Here is a 22394-nt window from a genome sequence, read left to right as displayed (position 1 = left end):
ATCTGCCATGCAGTTTCAAAATAAAAGTGCAGTAATTCAACCAAGGAAAAAAAAAAAAAGGCAGCCTCAAAGAGAAATGTGCTGCCACTATGGCTTTTTATCAAATTCCACCTCTAAATGTTTTCAGTCCTGGCCGATCTCTTCTGAATCTCACTCACTAAAAGTGCTTTCTCTCACCTGTAAAGTGCCTGCTACCATAATGTCTGCCTAATACGGAATGCACTTAAACGTCAGCTCCTCATCCCAATATGTAAGGCACTGAAATTTTTATTTTTATGTGAGTGGTATTAGTTCCCATCCAACTAGGTTTTGGGCAAGGATCATGTATTTCATCTGGGGCCTTTACCTCTTCCCTGGCACCTAGCACAGTGCTTGGCACATTGATGATCTTCATTAATCTACAGAACTCATCAATACTTGTTGAAAGGCTCTTTCTGGTTCTTTACTACAGGTTAGCTCTATTTCATATAATTAGCCCATAATACTGAACCCAAATCACATTAATATTTTACAAATATGTATTATAGATGTTAAATCCTAATGTTCCTCCTTTTATTCATAGTTAGAAATGGCGGAGTTTTAAAAATGTCTTCATAAACTTCTCATAAATGAGAACAATATAAATTGACCTCTCTCTGCCAGACCAGAGTCTACTGAGAACCTGTTTACCAAATGACTTCTTAGAAATGACGGTAGCTGACAATACTTAGTTCCAACTTAAGACATAAGTTCTTGTCCCCTAATACTGAAACCCAGCTTAAATAAGCAGATAAGCGAGGCAGAGTGGGTTAATATTAGTCACTGGAAAACTGCTATGTAGAAAATGCTATAAACATAAATATGTGAGGCACAGAAAATCTTTATTGCCACAGGAAGCAAGTGCACTCGTCCCACCTCACCAACAGCTTGAAGAGTCACAAAAACGTGGACATCGCACAATAAAGTATAAGAGACTCAGGGAGAAATGGTCCCTTGGACTATATTGGCTGTAATACTGAGGTAACCAATTGACCTTGTTCAGTGAAAATACCTCTAACAAAATGAAAAAATCAACTAGTTATAACTTCCAATTCACATATACAATTCAAATAAAAATATATATTATTTGCTTTAATGTATAGCAAGTTTAATACATTAGTGTTTACAAAATAAAAACTGTATTCTACTGAAATTTTTCTTGTGCTTCCACCTTATCACTAAGCTTAAAAGACCAGAAACATAAGATAGTTAAGGAAACTTATTATGAATTTAAAGATGCAATGTGTGGGTCCACAACGAATGGATAAATATTGGAGGTTGGAAGATTACTGCATCTTTTAAAATTGTGGCTTATGAAAATCTACAAACTTGACTGTAAGACACAATTTAAAAAAAACAAAAAGTTTCAAAATAGATTAGAATACAGGAAACGTTTCATGAAACTACTGAGATACTAACCAGTGCTATGGCTAATATTAAAAACTGAACAGTCTATTGAAATCGTACTCATACTATTTCTACACACAGTGAACAATACAACCACAATAATCAACCTCAAGCTAGCAACAAAGTTGCAAGGTCCATAAGAAGCTTCTTCAGTGAGCAAAACACTATGACACAATTAAAACATTTAGGAAGGGGAAAAAAGCCTTTTAACAGTATAAAAGTTGTTTACTGGTGTTTCCTACTGTAAAGTACTTCTACAAATTAAAATGAAGAAGCAATTTATATATGTGACAGTGATCTGAGACTACAGTGCAGACATTTCATCTAACATTTGGCTGACAAATTTTAGTGTAACAGATTATGACTTAATATTTTTTACAGTTATGATCTAGAGCAGAACTAAAAACAAAAAAACACATACTCTCTTACTCTCAGTCTTAGAGTCAATACACTCTTCTCAGCAATATCTGGGTTTAGATGCATCTGTAGGAAGTAGGTAAAGCTGTCAGTTATCTTCTCTTAAACCAACAGAAAAAACGTATATTGGCAGATGTATGTTTTTTTACCATTATGAATTCCAATGTGAAATTCTCGTAAGTATGCAAGTATATTATTAACATGTAAGCATACTCCCATATATATGCATATGGTCCATTAGTTAAATTGGGGGAACTAAAAACATACTGTCAAGTTAAAATACATTTTAAGAAAAAACTGCATTCATAAATCTCAAAGGTGTAGAAAAATGAAATTGTAAAATAAATAATGAATATAGCTGTCAACTAAACTTCCATGGAAATATGCCTACAGATGTGGATGCAGTGATTGTCCACACTTGTGATGGCTGGGTGGGAAGATATTCCCTAGTGAAAGCATCTAGTCTCTCTGACTTCTCTACATAGAGAAGACTTTCTGGATATAAAATAGTACTTAATCTGTTACAGCCTTTGTTAACAGTCGCCATCTTTCTAACATGTAGGGTTAACTTACTATGTCTTAATCTATTTAACACATTCTGAAATATCAATGTTTAAGTCAAAGGTTTTATACATGGGTCCACTTATTTCAAGTTCTCTGTCCAAGTAATAGCTTCCTATCTTTGAAACATCTCAAGTAGTTATTAATACAATCTAGGCCAACTAGTTTAAAAGATATTTTCTACTCTATTGCTCATCTTTTTAACTTTCCTCCACTCAAGTATTTATTGTGTAAACGTGCATTGATAACCAGATGTTATATGAGTGAATGCTAAACATTTCCTGTTAAACAAAATCAGTTTTATCAAATACTAAATCCACAATATTTTCCTTGGCTTAAACTGAGTATTTGCTTTCTATTTTTCCATAATCATTGCAATCTTGCCAATAACTACATCACTTAAGCTTTCTTTTTCACAACTGCAGGCAAAGATTTTAAACTCTGACATATATTTACGTTGAACACACAAAGTAGACAACAAAATTTCAAGTAAAATAAACTGTATCCACATCTATTGGACCAAACAGGTCTCAACATCTAGATTTTACTTCTATAAATTACACAAATACATCGTACATTCTTAAATAATGAATGCTTACAATATTGATCTGTAAGCCTTTCCATATAAAATGACTTAACACAGGAATGTGAATGAATCAATATTACTATTATAGATTGCAACACTCTTTTGATTTTCTCTTTTGTGGCTGTTGTTTTATCTTCCCAGTTTCCACAGACTACCGTACCAGTCCTTTTGCTTTGGCTATGAAATCTGTTTGAGCTGAATGAGGCAACACTGGTTATTAAGGCTTATTTCTATGATGGAGTATTATCCTTAAATCTGATGCCATTTCCAGAAAACGGTGAGAGAAATCACAGCTATCTTGAATCTTCAGGCTCTGTTTTGATGACTTTCTTTTCTAAGGTAAAAGCTGAGTGAGGGTAGTCTTTTAAAATCCCAAGGCTCTCTACATAAAAATGGAAACAAAGTGAGTTGATATTTTAAATCAATGGACTACAAAAATCAAAGTTTTAAAACAAACCCCTAAACTCCACACCACAGAGTATCAACTATTCATGATTCTGCAATTCCATATAAAATTTCTGTTCATAGAGCTATTAAGAGCTTGGATTCTGGATTTAAATTCAAACTCTGCCAATTACTAGGTGTATACATCTCTGGGCAAGTTATACACCTCTCTAAGCCTTACTGTCTTCATCTATAAAATAGGAATAGTATCTACATAAAGTGGCATGAAAGTTAAATAATGAAATGCACATAAAACATTTAGCATACAGAACACATTAATTTTTATCTAATGCTTGATCCAACATGATAAATATATAAAAGGAAGCTGATTATTCATATATAACTGTTACTGGTTAAATATTTACCATCAATGAAGGAATCAGACTGAAAAATATCTTCATAACCTTGGAACTATTTTTTAAAGTTCTTCTGACAATGACATATTAAGGTGGGAGAAATAGGGATAAAATAATGAACACTATTTTCATAAGAAATCATTCCATGGAGTTCTATGTGTATAGTTATTTCAACCATACACAAACACTACATAATAACAATCAAATGTAACCTTTATGTAAAGTACAAATACTGGGAGATATGTACACACACATATACATGCAAACATCCATATCACATACACTCACACCTTGGATTCTAGAAAGTAATCAATACTAACAGCTTATCTGAAATTAAATAGTTCAATTTATGAATCCTCTCTAAACAGAAGGGGATTTTAAATTCTGTGTAAGAGTAATAAAAAAAGTAGCTTCTATTTATTGAATTCCTGCTGGCTGGAATAGATAGTGTACGATGCAGGTACACTATATTGTTTAATCCTCGTAACTACCCAATGAGGTAGAAATTACTTCGCTTTTACAGATGAAGCAACTGAAGGACAGGGTATTTAAGTAACTCAGTCAAGGTCACTCAGTCAAGTATCGGTGCTAAGATCTGGACCCAGGCTTGCACTATATGAAACCTGTATTATTTCTATTCAGTTAAAAATAAAGAAAAAGGCTTTTTCAGGCATTTCTTCATTTGGTTCTACATAAAGACCTAGATCAATTCTATCTCTATGTAATGTATCTCCATGAAATATGTAAATATGCCCCATGATGAGACACATGATCAATGTAATTGGAGTATTCCTGTTATATATTCTAAGGAATATAAATTGGTAAAACGTGGTTTTTTGTTCATTTTTAAAAAACTTTAAAGAATACATCACTTTTTTTGTGCTGTGGAAAACATGAGACCAAGATGTCAGCTTTTTAGGATAATTTCAATTTCTCAACCTCCCTCTGACATTATTAAAGTGGCTACAATCAAGTATGCAATAGCATGCTATAAAGTCACAGCACCAGAACATTATTTAGAACTCGTCTTTTTAGCATCTGCTACCAAGAGTATGATCTAAAATTGAAAGACATAAATGCTCTTGATAACTTTTTTTCTAGTAAATACATAATTCATTCTATTTAGATAGAATTAATGTAAAGTCAGGTTTAATCCTAATGCTTATAAAACTACATTTCCCGCTGACTTACAACGCAAATTTGGAGCTATTTATTTGACTTTAGCTACCTCATCTATAAAATCAGTGACTGTGATTAAGTGACTCTTAAAGCGACTTTAAGACTTGGAATGATAACAGATTCTTTCAAATGGTGCTGGTCTCTAATGCTTTAACTAGGTCTAACTCACTTTACTTGGGTAAAAATAGGTAAATATCTAACTATGATAAGGAGCTGCTCATCCTTTTATGGAATTCAGTTTACTTCTGAAATATGAGTATCACCTCCAAAATGCATCTGCATGAAAAGTCTAGATTTTGATACGCAAGGTTTTCTCAGTGTCAAAGCAAACATGTAGTCCATCAATTTCATATTATGTTATTGCCAAAAAAGGTAGTAACACAACTCAAACCAGCTATTTATTATTAAACTTTCATATAAACATCACCATTCATGTAATGGTGAATCAAAGTAATCTCAACTTTTATGAGTTTTCCCTGTCATTGTTCGGAATATGAAGTTTGCAAAAAGACTAGCTAGAGCAGCCAGTGTTATGGCAATCTATCACTTCCAAGAGGAGAAAAACTGACAACTGAGCATCCCTTATCTAAAATGCCTGGGACCAGGAAGTGCTTTGGATTTCAAGTTTTTTCAGATTTTGGACTATTTGCATTATACTAAAGGTTCAGCATCCCAAATCTGGAATGTTCTAATGAGGGTTCCCTTTGAGTGTCATTCTGACACTCAAAAAGTTTTGGATCCTGGAGCATTTTGAATTTTCCAACTGGGGATATTCAACCTGTAGGAACACTGTCAGTGATGACATTTTTTTTTGGTGGGGGAGGGAATAGGAGAACAGAATTTAAAGATCCTTTTATTCAAGTGTTACCCTCTCATCATATAGCACATTCTCACCTGATGAGTGGGACTTTGCCTCACTGGGGTAAAGTCTGCTCAGCTCCCCATCCACTACAAAATGATGGGGTTGTCTGTTCTGTAAATTAGGCATTCGGAGATTCAAAGGTCTTTCTCCTAATGAAAAGAAAAAAGAAATATGCATAATATTAAAAACACACCATGGTTTTCCTGAAAAATAAATTTTCAAAAATTGCCTGAACACTCCTTAGGAAAAAAGTGAGGAAACTCAACAAGCACTGAAGAATTTAAATAAGACTTGGAAAAAACATTTTAAATAATAATTTAAGAGGAAAATGGCAAGTCATGTCATGCTAGTCCCAAGGTTTACAATTCTGCCAGGATATTTTTAAGAGCTAAACAAAAGACTGAGAATTCCAGTGAGCATTCCAGTTTTGGCATATAATACATCTCCTCTATAAGACATTTTCTTACTAGTGCAACCATTTTACCAAGGCATGTCATTAATCATATAATAACAAGTACTAGAAAGACAGAGAAGGCTTCAAGCCAATCACAGATTAAAAAAAAAAGAAAACAAAATGACAGCGAAATCCATGAAAAAACAGATTTAGCACAAATATGGGAAAAAATTATACACCCAATCATGTTGTCATGTACTGAAATCCACCATATTAGCAAACTGTCACTCCACACTGAATTATCCTGGTGTCACAAATTAGAGTCACCAAATCTTTAATAACCGCCTTTGCTTCTTAACATGTTAAGGACAACTGGAGAAGTTAAACAAGACCTCAACTCAAAGGTTCCTGTACTATTTTTAAAAGGAAGAACTTTCTTCTCTTTCAGTACTCTGATCTGTTGACACATGTAATATTTCACTCCATGGCTTGAGAATCCTTGGTAAGATGGTATTCTTACCTAGAAATCCTTTTTTTTTTTTTCAATAATAACCATTCTCTAGAAAAGTATAACAATAACATATAAAAAGAAGGCACTATAGAATTATTTTTTTCTTCAAACAGTTATTACTATTTGAAACTAGGGGATACATGTATATATTTATAACCTGTACATCTCCCTCTAGGTAAGCTCCAGGTAAACAGGGATTTGTTCTCTGCTGCATCTTCAGTGCCTAGGAGAGTGCCTGGCACGTAGGAAATGCTAATAAAATGCCTGTTGAATGAGCGAATAACAATGGCTTGGGATTTTCTCTATGTGAGGATGTGAAAAGAATGAAGTACTTCGTAGAATGGTAAAAACACGAATCACATGACTTTCTAAACCTGAGCTGTACTCTGTCATAATACTTTAGAAGCAGTTACCATATTCTTTTAAGACGCAAATGTTGTAAATTTCACAAACTTGTTTTTGAAGTCTAAAAAAATACGAAGTTTTGGTCATTTAAAAAGGATAAACATCTCTCCTGGAATCGTTTCTTTGGGGAAAATAATCTGTACTGCTGACATCTCACATTCCCACCAACTTCTTACAAAATAATACATGTCAATCTCAGGTGCCAACTGCTTAAAGATTAAAACATTTACAAATTAAAATCTGCAGGATAAATTATTTCCTTTTAAGAAAATGAAGAATTTAAAAACTAACTTTGATAAGAGAACCTGTAAAATAATCTCTACAAAATATCATAATTCAAAAATCAGCCACTGTCTTGTGTTTCTCTTTGAAGTGCACATAGTGGCCCTAAAGGCCTAGGATATTCTAAAGATGTACCTTGTCCATCTGAGTTATCGGAAGTCAAGCCGTTAGGACTGTGCTCTTCTGAGCCCTGCCTGTAAAGCCCTGCAGACAACCTCCTCTCGGCATGCTGAAGTCTCTCATAGCCAGCTTGGTTGCAAAGGAACTCCATCTGCTTTGCCATCACCTTTTCAGGCTGCTAGTAAGTAAAGCAAAAATCACATCAGTAACTGAAACATTCTAGATTTTTTAATGGTTTAAAGATGCCAATTTCAGACTCCAGCAAATATATTTAGTATTCATTAAAATTAGTTCATGCTTCATGTGGTATACAAATTCCATAAATATGCATAGATGTCTATATCATCATGTTAAAACATAAAAGGCTGGATATTGTACAAAAGATAAAAGCTTTCTTCTCAATTCTTTCAAGAGAATTCTATGTCAGTTCAAAAGCAACATAACCTTACCTTTGTTTTCCAAGGTACTAAGTCCTTTAAAGGATTTTTTAAAAAAGAAATCTAAAAGCAACAGCAACATCTGCTATAAACTACTTCTAACACTTGGGGCGAAATCTTGGCATTTTTATTTTAGGATCTGGCAGGACACAGACTCTGATATGACAATATGTTTGGGGGAGAAAAGGTGTAAAACGGCTGTCTAGAAGAACAAGACAAACACACCTCCCACTAAAATTAAACAATGTAAATTATGCAGAAAAACATCAGTGCCAATAAGCATTTTCACCTTCATCATGAAACTGCAGTATTTCCCAACCAATCATAAAAAGGCATATTTTAAATACACAATTAGTCAACTGACATATAAATTTATCTCTGCATGTGTTTTATAAGTTCCTTTTCAATGCTCTAAATTACTTATATGTGATATTCAGAGCAGTGTATTTGTTGTGGTATTTTGCCAAGGAGATAATAGTCAAAATGCACAGATATGAATCACTACCATGCTATATAAAAGTGTAGGACAAGAAAGCTTCTATATAAAATTGGTTACAAAAAGCCCTGATTCACAATGTAAAAATCATTAGGTAAAATATATTAATTTACAGAATAAACATGATAAACACTTATACTATTTTTCTGAATGCATATAAACCAAATCAAAAGTAACTACAGCTTCATTTCATTTGAAATTGTTACTAAATTGACAAAATTTAAATAAGCATATCTGAGGTTAAAAATGTATTTTTCATTCTAACATGAAAAAAACAAAACTTAGCAGTACTAAATTTGACCAAAAGCAAGTTATTACAAGAAAGCTGTTCAACAGGAATAAAAGCTTACAGTGCTTTCTAAAAGATGATGTTTGCAGAAAGCATTTTAAAATTTTAATTTCAGTATACAGACACAATTAAATAACTTACTGGCAAAAGCACCTGAAGCCACATATTCATTTAACAGTTTTTCAATAAATATGAATGTAAAAGATTTAACAATAATTACAATGTTCATATTAGTATTTTATTGATATTTTACTGAGAACTAGTATTATTTTATCTCAGAGTTGTATTACACACAGCCAGGGTCAACATGGCTGGTTTTCCTGATTATCAAACTGTTTAAGTTTTCTTGAGTACAGAATCCGTCTCACTTCCTACAAAACTACAAGAATAAATAAGTAGTATCATATCAGATTCCGTTCATAAACTGAATCAAACCAAGTTGTTATTGCTCTCATGTTGATACAGCTGTGGCTCAGATGACGTTTTAAAAAACAACCGGAAATAAAAAGTCAGTCCTCAAACACTTAAAACTGAAGCTAGCTGAAGTAGTCATTTATTTTTTAACCTTCAGATACTATTATGAAATAATAATTGGGAGTTTATGTTACCTGTGAACTAAGAGCTGCAAGTTCTTCACTCTTAGCTCTAGCCTGCTGGAAGAGCGTTTGCACAGAATCCTGGAAATCTGGAAACCCATCCTGTGGGTCAAATAAGAAGTCCTTTATGTTTAGAGTTTGTAAATAATAAAATATTATCAAAAACTTGGAAAAGAAAGCAAACTCTTAATCTCACTACCTGAATAATCATGATTAAGATTTTAATGGTTATAAAATCTTTCATTGGTTATAAAATATTTCATTTCAGCCTTTTATGAAACATACATTATTTTCTACAGCTGTAACCTTAGTAGAAACATAAATAAGATGAAAAATGTCATCATACCCATTGTTTTACACTGGAAAGCAGGCTTTATGATCATTGATAATAATGGTTATATAACATTTCACCTAGGCTGGGTGCAGTGGCTCACGCCTGTAATCCCAGCACTTTGGGAGGCCAAGGTGGGCGGATCACCTGAGGTCAGGAGTTCGAGACCAGCCTAACATGGTAAAACCCCATCTCTACTAAAACAAACAAACAAACAAACAAACAAACAAAAATTAGCTGGGAATGGTAGCACATACCAGAAATCCCAGCTACTAGGGAGGCTGGGCAGCTACTTGGGAGGCTGAGGCATGAGAATCACTTGAACCCAGGAGGCGGAGGTTGCAGTGAGCCAAGACTGCACCACCACTGCACTCCAGCCTGGGTGACAAAGTGAGATTCTGTCTCAAAAAAATAACATAACATAACATAACATAATAAAAAATATTTAACCCAGTGGGGCGTTTGACTAGCCACTATCCTCGCATTGGACATTTTTTATTCTTTTCCTAATTTTTGGTTTTATGAAAAACACTGCAAAAATATTTTCAAGGAGATAGCATTTTCGATAGCTTAGATTATCTACTACAAAAGATTCCCAGAAGCAGAATTACTGCAGAGATGATATTTTTGTGCTTATGTACTTTTGCTAAACCTATAGAGGGCCTTTACTAGTTTATCATACCACAAGCAATATATGACAATTTCCTTGTCAGCACTAAGTATTCTTGTTTTCTTAATTTATGCCAATTCATCTATACTTTTGATACTAAAAAATCATTTAATTTTTATATGCCTGTTTTATACGCTATAGTTGTACATACTTTTATTTTGTGATTTCAACTGCTGCTATAAAGTTTAGAGAAATTCTGCTTCAGGAAATTCTGCTTCAGAAATTTGGTAAGTACTCAAATCTACCCTCTAGTTTTTCTAAAACTTTGATTTGTTTTTAAAATTTAACCATCTAACCTATCTGAAATTAATTTTGTTACATGAAACGTGGCTAACGATCCAAACTAAATTTTCTTTAAAGTGCCAACCAATAATCCCAACCTGAATTGCTCCAGGATTCCTTCATGTTGGCTTGTGATTTCTCCTTTATCATATCCTATGACAGGAAATGGAGTTTTGGAATTCGAAAGGCCTGTATTTGTGTTCCAATTCCACCACTCACTAGCTATGTGACACCGGATGAGTGACTTAACCTTTCTGAACTTCAGTTTCCTCGTAGGAAAATTGAGGACAGGAGAACCTATCTATTAGGATTGTTGTGAGGACCACATGAGATAAAGCAAGTGAGATAATGCCTTCAACATGAAATAACTACTAAACAGGTATATCAATACATACTAAATTTCTATAATAAACAGGGCCTATCTGGGGGGCAGTGGACAATACTTCAACTTAAATTACTTCCATTTTATACTTGGTAGTCCACCTACTACTTTTTTCAAAGTTTTCTTTTTCTGCTGTTTATTTTATAACTACAAAATATCATGACAGCATGGTTTTAGTAACTTTAGTGAAACCACCTAAAGGACTCCTCACAGAAATTAGCATTAACAATTAAACTCCAAAACATTATTTCTCCCCTTCTTTGATAAGCTATATATTTGCAGTAGAGGGCAAATCCTTAAAAACCAAAGTTCTTACAATACACAGCAGAAAAAGATGCAATGATGTAATAATAACAAACTATTTTACCTTATTTGGGATATAAGATAGTGGTTCAAAAATTTTCCCCCATCAGGGTCTTTTCAATAAATTATTTCTCCACTGCAGATTTCACATTTTCAAATATTTTATCTATCAAAATACATTCCCCAAGTAATAACTAATTTGCTATTTTTAAAATTCAAAGACATGATATACAGCCAAGAGCTAATAAACTTAACGTCTTAAGATGGTCCTATATAGCTTTATTGTGGGCCAGTATGTAATTAGCACTTCTGAAGTGCTGAAAATAGCCACTCTGCTAGGTTTCCATGTTGGCTCACAGATGTATATGGAACATAATCACAAAACAAGCTAAAATGAACTTCATACAAGTGTACACAGTCCAAGCTAAATCCAAAGTTCACTTTTTCTTAGCCATTTCAGTTTTCTTATAAATAAGTTTTCTTATTTATTTAGACTGAAAAATCCAACTTTCTCTTTAGCATACCGCCACCCCACTGGAACTGCTTAAGTTCTCAAGTTCAGTGAGGTAAGCTAGAAGAAGAGTTAGAACAACTTCAATATGAGCGGTTATCACTTTCCAGGAATCTACAATGTATCAGTCCCTATGTTCTATATTTTATGTTCATTATTTCATTTAATCTTCATCACATTCAAGACTGGGTTTCCCTTTTTTTTTTTTTTTTTTTTTACAGCTACAACACTAGCTTCAAAGCCTACACTCAGCCCATAAATTCAAACAGTTACAACCTTTATGAAACTCACAAGAATACAGGCATTTCTATAAACAGAAATTATAGCTCTGTTTTTCATAAGCGGAACAGGCTTTAACTGTATGACTTGCACTGAGTTCAAAACTCAACTCTACTACTTATTTGCTGTGATACTGGGTAGATTACTTCATCTCTCTGTATCTATTTTCTCATCTATAAACTGGGGATAACAATAGTACTTAACTTACAGAATCATTTTAAGGAAGTAGAAAATTCATGAAAAATACTTAACACAGTGCCTGGCACAAAGGAACTACTTGATAAATGTTTGTTACTGATATCTGTTAAGTTCATCCAAAAAGCTACCATATTTAATCAGAGTAAAGCACGATACTGGGGAAAAAAGAAATTTTATGGACAATTACAAAGTATAGACATCTTAGAGAAGAACTCAAAATTTAATACTAAAATCAACCAGAGAATATTGAGCACATTGTTGGGGAACGTGAAAAGAACACTGGAAATCTAGAAACATGTGTTTATACATTCAACAAAAATGTCATGTCCACCCAGCTGATTCATACACTGCACTCAATATGGGAATACAATGGCAAACGAGATGGCCATGCCTCAGGCGCTCCTGACAACACAGTCCAGGGAGGGAAATGGACGGAGATCCAGAGCACAGCAGAGGGCGCTGTGGCAGAGCAGGTGTCCCAGAGGCCAGGGTGTCTAGGCTGAGAGTTCTAAAAGAAAGCAGCTGGTACAGACCCTTGGAGGCAAAAGGAACAGGGCACACTCTGGGAAGCCGGAAAATATTCAATATATACTGAAAAAGAGGGAGTGGCGAGGGAAGGTGGAAACATAGGGCCAGATTCTGTAAGCTCTTGGAAGCTATGTTAAGAATTTTAGATTTTATCTTAAATACAAAGAGAAGCCATTGAAAGTCTCAGGAAAGAGACTGATCGGATTTGCATTTCAGAAAGCACATGTGAATGTGATGGGGAGAATGCACGTGGAGGAGGGGAGTTCAGGGTGGTGACAGGGACACCCATTAGAGGGCTGCTGGTGAAGGCCCAGACCTGGACAGTGGCAGGTGCCGCAGAAATAAGGCAACTGAGAGTTTGGTTATGACATTTACTAGAATAAAGAACTCACGATCACGAGGTCTGGGAGGGGCCCGAAAGCTAATAAATTCGGTTGAGCTCATTTGCTAGTGAGATCTCCGTGTGTAGATAAGCCAGGTAAGCAGGAGCAGTGAGTTTGGAGCTTGGGGTAAAATCAGGGCTGGAGACCCAGATTAGAGGGTTATCAGTTCATCAGTAGAATCTGAGTGGAGTGTGGAGTGCACCAGTCAGAATCCCCATGAGCCCCAACACCTCAATACTGTTTCTGGAAGAGCTTGCAGGAGAAAGGTATGATTTAGTCATTTTACATTAGGAACCAGCTGCGTGATCTCAGGCAAAAAAGTAAACCTCATTATTTCCAGTGATCCAAATTTTTAAATTAGGATTACACCACTGTGTATCTGCCCATTGGAAGTTTGTGGGGATTAAATAAAGTAATGCAAATAAGTGAACCTTGGAAGAGTACACATTGCCATATAAATATATGGTAGCACCAAAGTCAGGATTATTCAACCATGAGAATACTGAAAAAGCTGGATGGGGAACCTCAAACTCTACATGTGAAAGTTGTTGGAAAATGGACAGTATCCCATCATTAATAAATAAAAGCCTAAAATAAGTAATAAATAACAATATCCAAAGTAATTAGTGATCTCTCTGCAACTGAGTACGTTAGTCATTATTTACTCCCAGTCTTGATAGTTCATTGTGGATGGAAAAACTACGAAATCGAGTAGCTATCACTGCATGTCACATAAAGTAGATTTAAGGTCCCCAAAATACATGACTTAGAAATAAAAGTGAGAACATTCCCAAGAAACCGGTCTTTTTCACATTATGTTTGGTGCACAACTTTTGTTATATGTCTCGTAAGCTTGTTTCCCAGGCACCAGCTAGCTGCACCATGCTATGAGCGATCTATCTCCATGTCATATTTTTGGCTGATGCCATTAATCACAGTCTTCCCTTGCTGACGAGACTCTGGGTCTGTCACTGAGAAAATAAAAGATATAGGACGGAGGCTGGTGCATGACCTAATTACTCTCTTCCCATTGGTCTCCATCCCCATTCCTCCTCAACCTTTCTGCCGAACACTAGCAAGCTGCTTTAAAGCCACTGCTTAGCTGTCTCTAGATGACTTGTTACAGCAGATGTTCTCAACCCCACACGTGCATTTTCCTTTTTTCTAATCACACTTTCTGTATGAATAGCACATTGTAATGCTTCTGTTTTTCTGATCCAGAGGGGAAGAGTCTACGTCAAATTAGACCAGCTTTCTTTTCAACAAGCTTAGTAGCAGCGTAGGTGGATATTCTGACCCTCTTTCCACCCCCTTCCTCGCTCTCCCATCCCCACCTGCTGGAACTGTTAGCAGATGTTTCCTTTAGGTCTTTCTTCTTCAAGCCCCAATTCTCTGACTTCCTGGGCTCTATTAACAAACCTCATTTCTTTCATCCACTTATCTCTGAATGCTTTGCACCTCTGACTCCCACAGGGTCAAGAATGCTGTCATTTCCCATCTCTGCCCAGTCTCCAGCAATTTCAGCGAATGAAGAAAACTCAAGTGAGATATAGCACTCAGTCCAGTTAGTCAGCTGCCATCACCAGCTCGGAGACTGTAGCTTTATATATCCTTCCTCTCTTCTAAGATGTTACTTATAACATTGGAGTTAATGACTAATTTATTCATGAACCTCAGTGTGTTCTTAATGAAAAAGAAAGGTTACCAATTGAATTCACTTTTAACTAACATTTAAAAAAATTTAGGAGAAGACAAGAGAGCTAGGGACTTCGGCTCTTGATTTTTCATCTCCTTGAATGAGCTGTCAAGCCACCTTAAATATGTCCTTTCATAGGTAGGACATAAGGAAATCAAACTAATTTTTCTGATGTAAACAATTGGCATATCAAATGAAAATTTCTTATATTTAAATATTTTGTAACTTACATTGCTAAATTTTCTACTCAAAACTTATAACTGTTTACTAGATAAAATTTCTTGCATTAGAAAATAATAACTGCCACTATCCACCCTTTCCAAAGACTACCAGTTCTGCACACATTTCGCCCTTCACACAGCACTAGGAGGAAAGGTATAATCCCAATAGTGTTTTTTTCACAGGTAAGATGCTTTGTGAATGATCATTAGCACCTAGGAAGGTGGTACTGCTTTGACATTCAGGAATCAGACATAGATAGGAAGCCCTGGCTCTGCTACTGGATAGCAATTTGGCAACACGGGCGAAGATACTGAGCCTGTCTGGGTCTCTCCTTGGCTGTAAAATGGAAATCATAAAGCCTCCACATAGGTTAGACAAGAATGTTTGTGATAATGAATTCCAAATGCCTAGTAGGGACTGACACAAAATGAAAGCAATACAAAGTAGTGATTTTTACAACTGCCCCAGAACGAGAAGATTTAATTAGAAGATCTAATTCAAAAGATAAGTAAGAATAAACAAAATATATTTTCATTTCACCTGAAAGTGGACTCACAGAGGGCTGTGTTCCAGCAGACATGTTATTCATCCAGGCTAAGCAGAAGGATTCCCAGCCTCACTTACTAAGTAGCATAAAGGGCTGAAGACACATTTCCCTAGAGATTTCATTTCAAATGGTAGGTTCCCTAAGGCACACCTAAGCTAGCAGGTGATCTTTTTCTCCATGTCCATTTCATATATTCTAGGAATTAAAGTTCAAAGTCTGTTTTTTAATGTTCAACATATCCTGTAAGGAAGAACACTATTTAAGGACAACAGATTATCTTGAGTTCTTCTATGTAATGTGTATGCTGCTATGTTGCTTAAATCAAATAAGTAACTAACTATCCTTTAAGGGAGAACAACCTACTATATAAATAAGAGCTTTCCAGGTAGAAAAATCAGACAAGTGAATGAGTTAAAACTTCATTCCACCCAAGCCTTCAGGTATAGATCAGGAAAATACAGTATTGAGCAACGAAAGATCTTATTGGGCTTGAACAAAGCACTACTCGTATTAGTGTACCCTATTGCATTAATAATGACAAGCAAGAAAATGTTTCTCTTTCCTTTACAGGTCAAATTATTTTGATGTCAATTCATCTGCTCAACATTACATTTCTTTTTGTTCACTAAAAATTATCTTTTTAAGATGGAAAAAGCCAGCAATTCGGCACGTATGCTTATTGTTTGTTATAAAGGATTTCAGAATGCCTAAAGATTTAAAAAAAGAGAAAAACTTGTCTCATTAGTTTGGTTCCTGTAAGGAGAAATTTGTTACACTTTAAAATGGGCTAAGCTGAAATGGGCTAAGCTGAAGTTTATTTGTACATTACTTAAAACTTTTTTTCTTTGAGACAGGGGTGATCTGTTGCCCGGGCTGGAGTGCAGTGGCGCAGTGATCCTCCCACCTCAGCCTCCTGAGAAGCTGGGACTACAGGTGCATGCCATCAAGCCTGGCTAATTTTTGTATGGATGGGGTTTTGCCACGTTGCCCAGGCTGCTCTCGAACTCCTGGACTCAAACAATCTACCTGCCTCAGCCTCCCAAAGTGCTGGGATTACAGGAGTAAGCCACTATGCCCAGCCTTGTATATTACTTTCTTTAAATAGAAAATAATAAGCTGAGAATCACAAGAGAAAGATTCAAATGAAATAAGAGAAAAAGTATGTTAAAAGTATTCTAAATTCTTTCTAGTTTTATGTATGAGGTTCTTTTTGTCAATCACATTCCCTAGACAAACTTAATGTTCTCTAAACATGCTTAGTATTTTCTTATCTCTGTCTTTGCCCATGCTAGTCTATCTTTATAATACCACCCCAATCCCCTCCCCACATCCCTACCTTTTGAAATTCTACCCTTCTTTAAAAAACTGAGCTCAAATTACACCTTCCCAATAGTCTCCCCTGATCTCTTCTCATACCAGAAATTCTCCCACTCCCCAGAAGTCATATAGAAGGTAGACATAAAGCACCAGTACTTGGTGAAAAGTTTTAAGGGAGTCGTAACTTTATACAGCCGGTACTATCTACCTCATAACAGCTTCCAGCAATAGTTCTGGTATTTCAAATTTGACTTATAGTACAGCACAGACAAGGATTCATACCAACATCTACATGTGTAGGTATACATACACACAAGACACACACATGTTCAAGAGATACTGATGACCTGCAATACACAAGTGCTTTTTAAGAAACCACAGAGAAACAAAACAAAATTAAAAACAAACCAACAACAAAAAAGTGAGCCACTGTCCTAAATTCAAAGGTATAGTTACTATTTATTTCTGGGAAACAAAATCAAGAGTCTAGTGTCTATAAAGGCATTTAAAGAAGCCTGAGGCCGATTGTCGCTTGTCATCTTTAGGAAGGGTTAGAAGAGCTATTCACAGGAAAAAGAAACACTGATTATCTTAATTTTGAATCCAGAGCTGTTCAAGTGGCTTTGTGATCTGCAGTAAACCAATAAACTAACCATATAGAACTGTAATTCAAGTATCTCTAGTGGAGTATATTTAAAGGAACAGAAAGGCCACATCTAATGTCACAGCCCAATACTCTGGGCTTCTAATAAGAAACTGAAAGCACTGTAATGAAATACAAGGCCTCTGAGAGGGTCAGAAAGACTTACCAATAAAGCTCATCAAGAAACAACTGCAGCTCAAACAGTCCATGAGATTCATGATCACAAATTTCAATATTGAATAGTGACCTCTAAAGCTAGACAAGTGTGGCTTAAATGTGAGCAGCCTGAATCATGATCACACTTAGGGCCAATAGTGAAAAACAGATATAGATGTATTTCTAGCCTAGCAACTGACTAATTTTTTGGCCCCTGGGTAGTTTCTGTGCTTTCTTTCCTCTCAACCCTCCAATGGCACATGCCTTCTTAGCAGTTTCTATGTTCACCTGCCTTTCCCTTTAAGTAGCAGTGAGTCACTAACAGCCAACTCCACAGGGACCCTCTGTAACCTGTTATCTGGGGGAGCAAGAGATAACACACCTCAATATCATCTTTCAATGTAGCCTTTTAGATAATTTCAACATTTTCTGAGTTAACCATCTTAAACATTACTCCAGAGCTAACAGTGAGGTAGGTTACAAATATAAGTAGTTTATTTTTTATTTTTTTTCGGTAGAGACGGGGTCTCCCCATGTTGCCCAGGCTGGTCTCGACCTCCTGAGCTCAAGCAATCCTTCTGTCTTGGCCTCCTAAAGTGTTGGGATTATAGGTGTGAGCCACCATACCTAGCCCACATTTCTTTTTTTAATGTGGCTTTTTGTTTTTGACAAAATACTTTTCTTCCTTGAGAGCCACTGCTTTAGGATAAAGTGTTAAGTCAAAGATGCTTATCTGCAGCCATTCATTACTCATTCTATAGATTTTATTAAATGCCTATTAGGTGCAAGACAGTTATAAACTCTAAGTATACAGCAGCAGATTCACAGATAAGAGATCTATTCTCATCCAATGGGGCAGACTGATAATAAATTTAAAACAAGTATCTAATAGTTTCAAATACTGGCAAATGCTATGAAAACAAACCAGGAGAATAAGCCTGAGTGTGATTATGGGGAGAGGGTGCCCCTTTAGAAAGAGAGGCAGGGAAGTCAGGGGAAACACAGCTGTAACTTGAAGCCATCTAAAGAAATAGAAGTCTAGGTAGGGGGAAAATAGTGAGTGTTGAGGCATAAATGAGTTTGGCATGTTCAGGAACAGAAAGTCAGTCAGTGTGGCTGGAACACAGTAAGAATGCAGAGTGTGGCAGCAGACAAGGTAGGAGATGCAAGCTGCAGTCAGAGCATGTGGGGTCTTAGATCCTTTAAAAAAAAAAGCTTAGATTTTATTCCAGGTACAGTAGAAAGCCACTGAAAAGATTTAAGAAAGAAAGGGATTTATGTTTTTATAAGGTAACTCTGGCTTAGGTATGAATAAAGGATTACTGCCATACAAATAGATACTCTGTAGATATAACTGATTATAGAAATTTAGGGTGGTCAAATATAAGCCATTTGCTTTAACTTGAAATTAAATAACAGGATGGTTAAGAGAACACTGATCTCCATCTCCTGCCTAAAAGAAAAAGAAAGAAAGAAAGGAGCCGCCTGACCAGATTTCCACTCTGCTGCGACCTAGACTTTTTAAAAAGTATTTGTAAGAAATAATAGTTCTGAAACCATTCTATAGTTCTGAGAGTCCTAAGAAAAGTATGCTTTTCTTAACTCCCATCTTACCACTTGCAAATCTAAAATCAAATGAGCAGGCTCAACCGTGACCCTCTAAAAGAGGCTTTAGTTAAAGTCTCTGTAATTTATAGTTACTAAATTATCATTTCCCTTAGATAGTTAATATAAAGAAACGAAAAGTTAGCTCCTCTGTATTTGATGACTAATGATGTAAATAAGACTATAAAAGGAATGGTTTAACCAGTAAAGTTTTAAATCTGTAAGAAACACCAACTACAAATCAACCTTTGATAAACTGACTGGACTAGTCACCAAATTTAAGAATTTCCTTGGATTGGGCATGGTGGTTCACACCTGTAATCCCAGAACTTTTGGAGGCCAAGGAAGGAGGATCACTTGAACCCAGGAGTTCGAGTGCAGGACCAGCCTGGGCAACATAGCGAGACCACATCTCTACAAGAAAAAAAAAGTTTAAAAAAATTTTCCTTGGTCTGCTAATTCAAATTACTGTAAATATTGTATTTCAAAGTTACAAAATTCTATATTTTTTAAAGATTGAAAGCCATTTTTCACCAGTTTATGGGACTATCTTTATTCTTTTGTCTGAGCTAGTTAAGATTTTGCTTGATCTTAAAACAAAAACAAACATTATTAGCATAAGAAAATGTAACATATGACCATACCTCCACTTTAATTCTCTTTGGGGATAATTCATCTCTTTCTCCACATTTTGACCTAAGGGAAAGGGGAGAGGAAAAAAACCAAAAACTTGAGAAAGTAACAGATTTTATTCCAAAGGCATCTCAGCCTATAATCTTCCACCAAAATATATACCCTGAAACTCCAACACCAGAAATGACATATTCATAATGAACATTAAAATAATGAAGAAAATATCTTTCATCATTTCCAAATTAACACTAGGGGAATGTACAGATACAATTATACATTTTAAAAGGCCACTACCTAAGAACTCCCCACCTCTGGCTTTGGTATGAAAGCCACTCAATAATTTTTTTTTTTTTAAGATGGGGTCTCGCTGTGTTACCCCTAGACTAGCCACAAAGTCCTAGGCTCAAATGATCCTCCCACCTCAGCCTCCCAAATTGCTGGGATTACAGGCATGAGCCACTGTGCCCAACCTAGCACTTAATAAATATTTAATGATCATCACATAATGAAAAAAAAAAATCAAGGAGGATATCCCTTTATGGTTCAGTAGGAATAATTTAGGATAAAAATCACTAAAATGACCATTTAAGATGTATGTTTATGGCTACATGAGATTAAAATGCATTTTGTCTATCTACAGAAACTACAGATGTATTTACCCTGACCCAGCAATTTCTCTGCTGGGAAAACGTATCCCAGAGGTACCTACACATATATAAAATGATGTTCCATCAATGGTAAGACACATAATTATTTCATGTACCACTATGAAATTAATTAAACTACGACAAGCCATCAACTACATTATACTTCAATATAAAAGATGTTAAAATGTGAAAAAGTACACCTCAGAATCAACAAAACATACAATGTATGATGTTATTTATTGTATTATTTACAGTGAAAGACTAGACACCACCCCAGTAGCCATCAATAGGGTGTGGGGCTAAATGAATCACGGCACATCCACACAATTCAATACCATGCAGTCGTAAAAAATAATGAGGGCACCTTAGGAGTCCAAGGTGGCTTCTAAATTATGTAAAAGTGTTAATATATTTTAAAGTATATTTAACTTTAAAAGGATAGATTAGGCCAGGCACGGTGGCTCATGCCTGTAATTCCAGCACTTTGGGAGGCTGAGGTGGGCGGATTACAAGGTCAAGAGATGGAGACCATCCTGGCCAACACGGTGAAACCCCGTCTCTACTAAAAATACAAAAATTAGCTGGGCATGGTGGCGCACACCTGTAGTCCCAGCTACCTGGGAGGCTGAGACAAGAGAATCACTTGAACCCAGGAGGTGGAGGTTGTAGTGAGCTGAGATTGAGCTATTGCACTCCAGCCTGGCAACAGAGCAAGACTCCATCTCAAAAAAATAAAGAAAAAGAAAAAAAAAGAAAGGTGAAGGTAACTACTAGAAGAAACAGCTAAAAAATCACTGAAGGCAGTTGCCTCTGGAACGTGGAACTGAGAAGCAAGAAGGTAGAGCACAGGAATCGTCGAGTTTCACTGAAAGCCTTGCGTATTGTATGACTTCTTAAATTGTGGACATGTATCACTTTGATTAAAGAAAATTATTTAAATACTCAGAAAGAAAATGGTGTATAATACAATGAAGAAAATTAAAAATCAGTGAATCAGCTCTTGATTATCCAACTCCAAAAAAAAAAACCTCATAAATAATCCCATAGAATGTGCTGTATATTCCTACCCTGTTCATTTAGTCTACATGATTTCACTTGTCAGTTATAAATACGTCGGTACTGACGTAGGGCAGAAAATAAAACTGCTGTGAGTTAGGAAAAATAATGGTAATGATGGCAAATGCCTATAGTGCTGGTTTTCAAACTTAGGATGCACAAGAATGCTCTGGGATGCTTGTGAAAGTTCAGATTCCAGGGATCCATCCCCAAAGAATGTGATTTATTAGGACTGGAGAGGGTGCTCAGAATGTGACTTTTCAACAAAAACTTAGAGTTACTCTAATGCAGTGGTCATCTGCATCCAGAGAGGCAGTGGCAGGCACAACACAATGTGGGCTGGAAATCGGGGTCTGTGTGGAATCAAGTGAACAAAATCAAATGGTCCTATCCTGTAGAAAATGCTTATGGCTCAAGTAAGGATAAGGTGAAGAAAAATATGCTGTGTTTACATTAAATTTTGAAACCACCATTGCTTTCTAACATCACATTTTTTAAATTTCAAACTTGTGTTCCATAACCCATTTGCTAGTAATAGAAGTATCTTTCAATTTTCCCTTGATATTAGTCAATAGAGTAGTTTTACATGTTCAGCTAATCTCATCAGATTGCAAACACCTTGCAAAAAGGACCATTCTATTTCCT

At 35.7% G+C, this 22394-nt stretch overlaps 1 protein-coding gene across 20 annotated transcripts in view; it reads right to left on the bottom strand.

Annotated features, from left to right (window-relative positions):
• Positions 1-841: 841 nt before the first annotated feature.
• Positions 842-22394, bottom strand: part of NAB1 (NGFI-A binding protein 1) — a 179573-nt gene continuing 158020 nt past the window's right edge. For 6 of the 20 annotated variants that reach the window (XM_077956064.1, XM_015110571.3, XM_028830359.2 and 3 more), the window contains 5 exons: positions 20058-20109; positions 9373-9462; positions 7558-7720; positions 5863-5979; positions 842-3371 (listed from right to left, as the gene is read on the bottom strand). In XM_077956064.1, coding sequence (XP_077812190.1) covers positions 3283-3371; positions 5863-5979; positions 7558-7720; positions 9373-9462; positions 20058-20109 — 511 coding nt within the window. In that variant the 3' untranslated portion in view covers positions 842-3282. 20 annotated transcript variants of the gene reach the window in all.

Source organism: Macaca mulatta, chromosome 12 (genome assembly GCF_049350105.2).
Source record: "Macaca mulatta isolate MMU2019108-1 chromosome 12, T2T-MMU8v2.0, whole genome shotgun sequence".
In the NCBI taxonomy this organism is placed as follows: domain Eukaryota; kingdom Metazoa; phylum Chordata; class Mammalia; order Primates; family Cercopithecidae; genus Macaca; species Macaca mulatta.
Note: the sequence above shows the minus strand (reverse complement) of the source record. Positions and strands in the feature narration are given on the sequence as shown.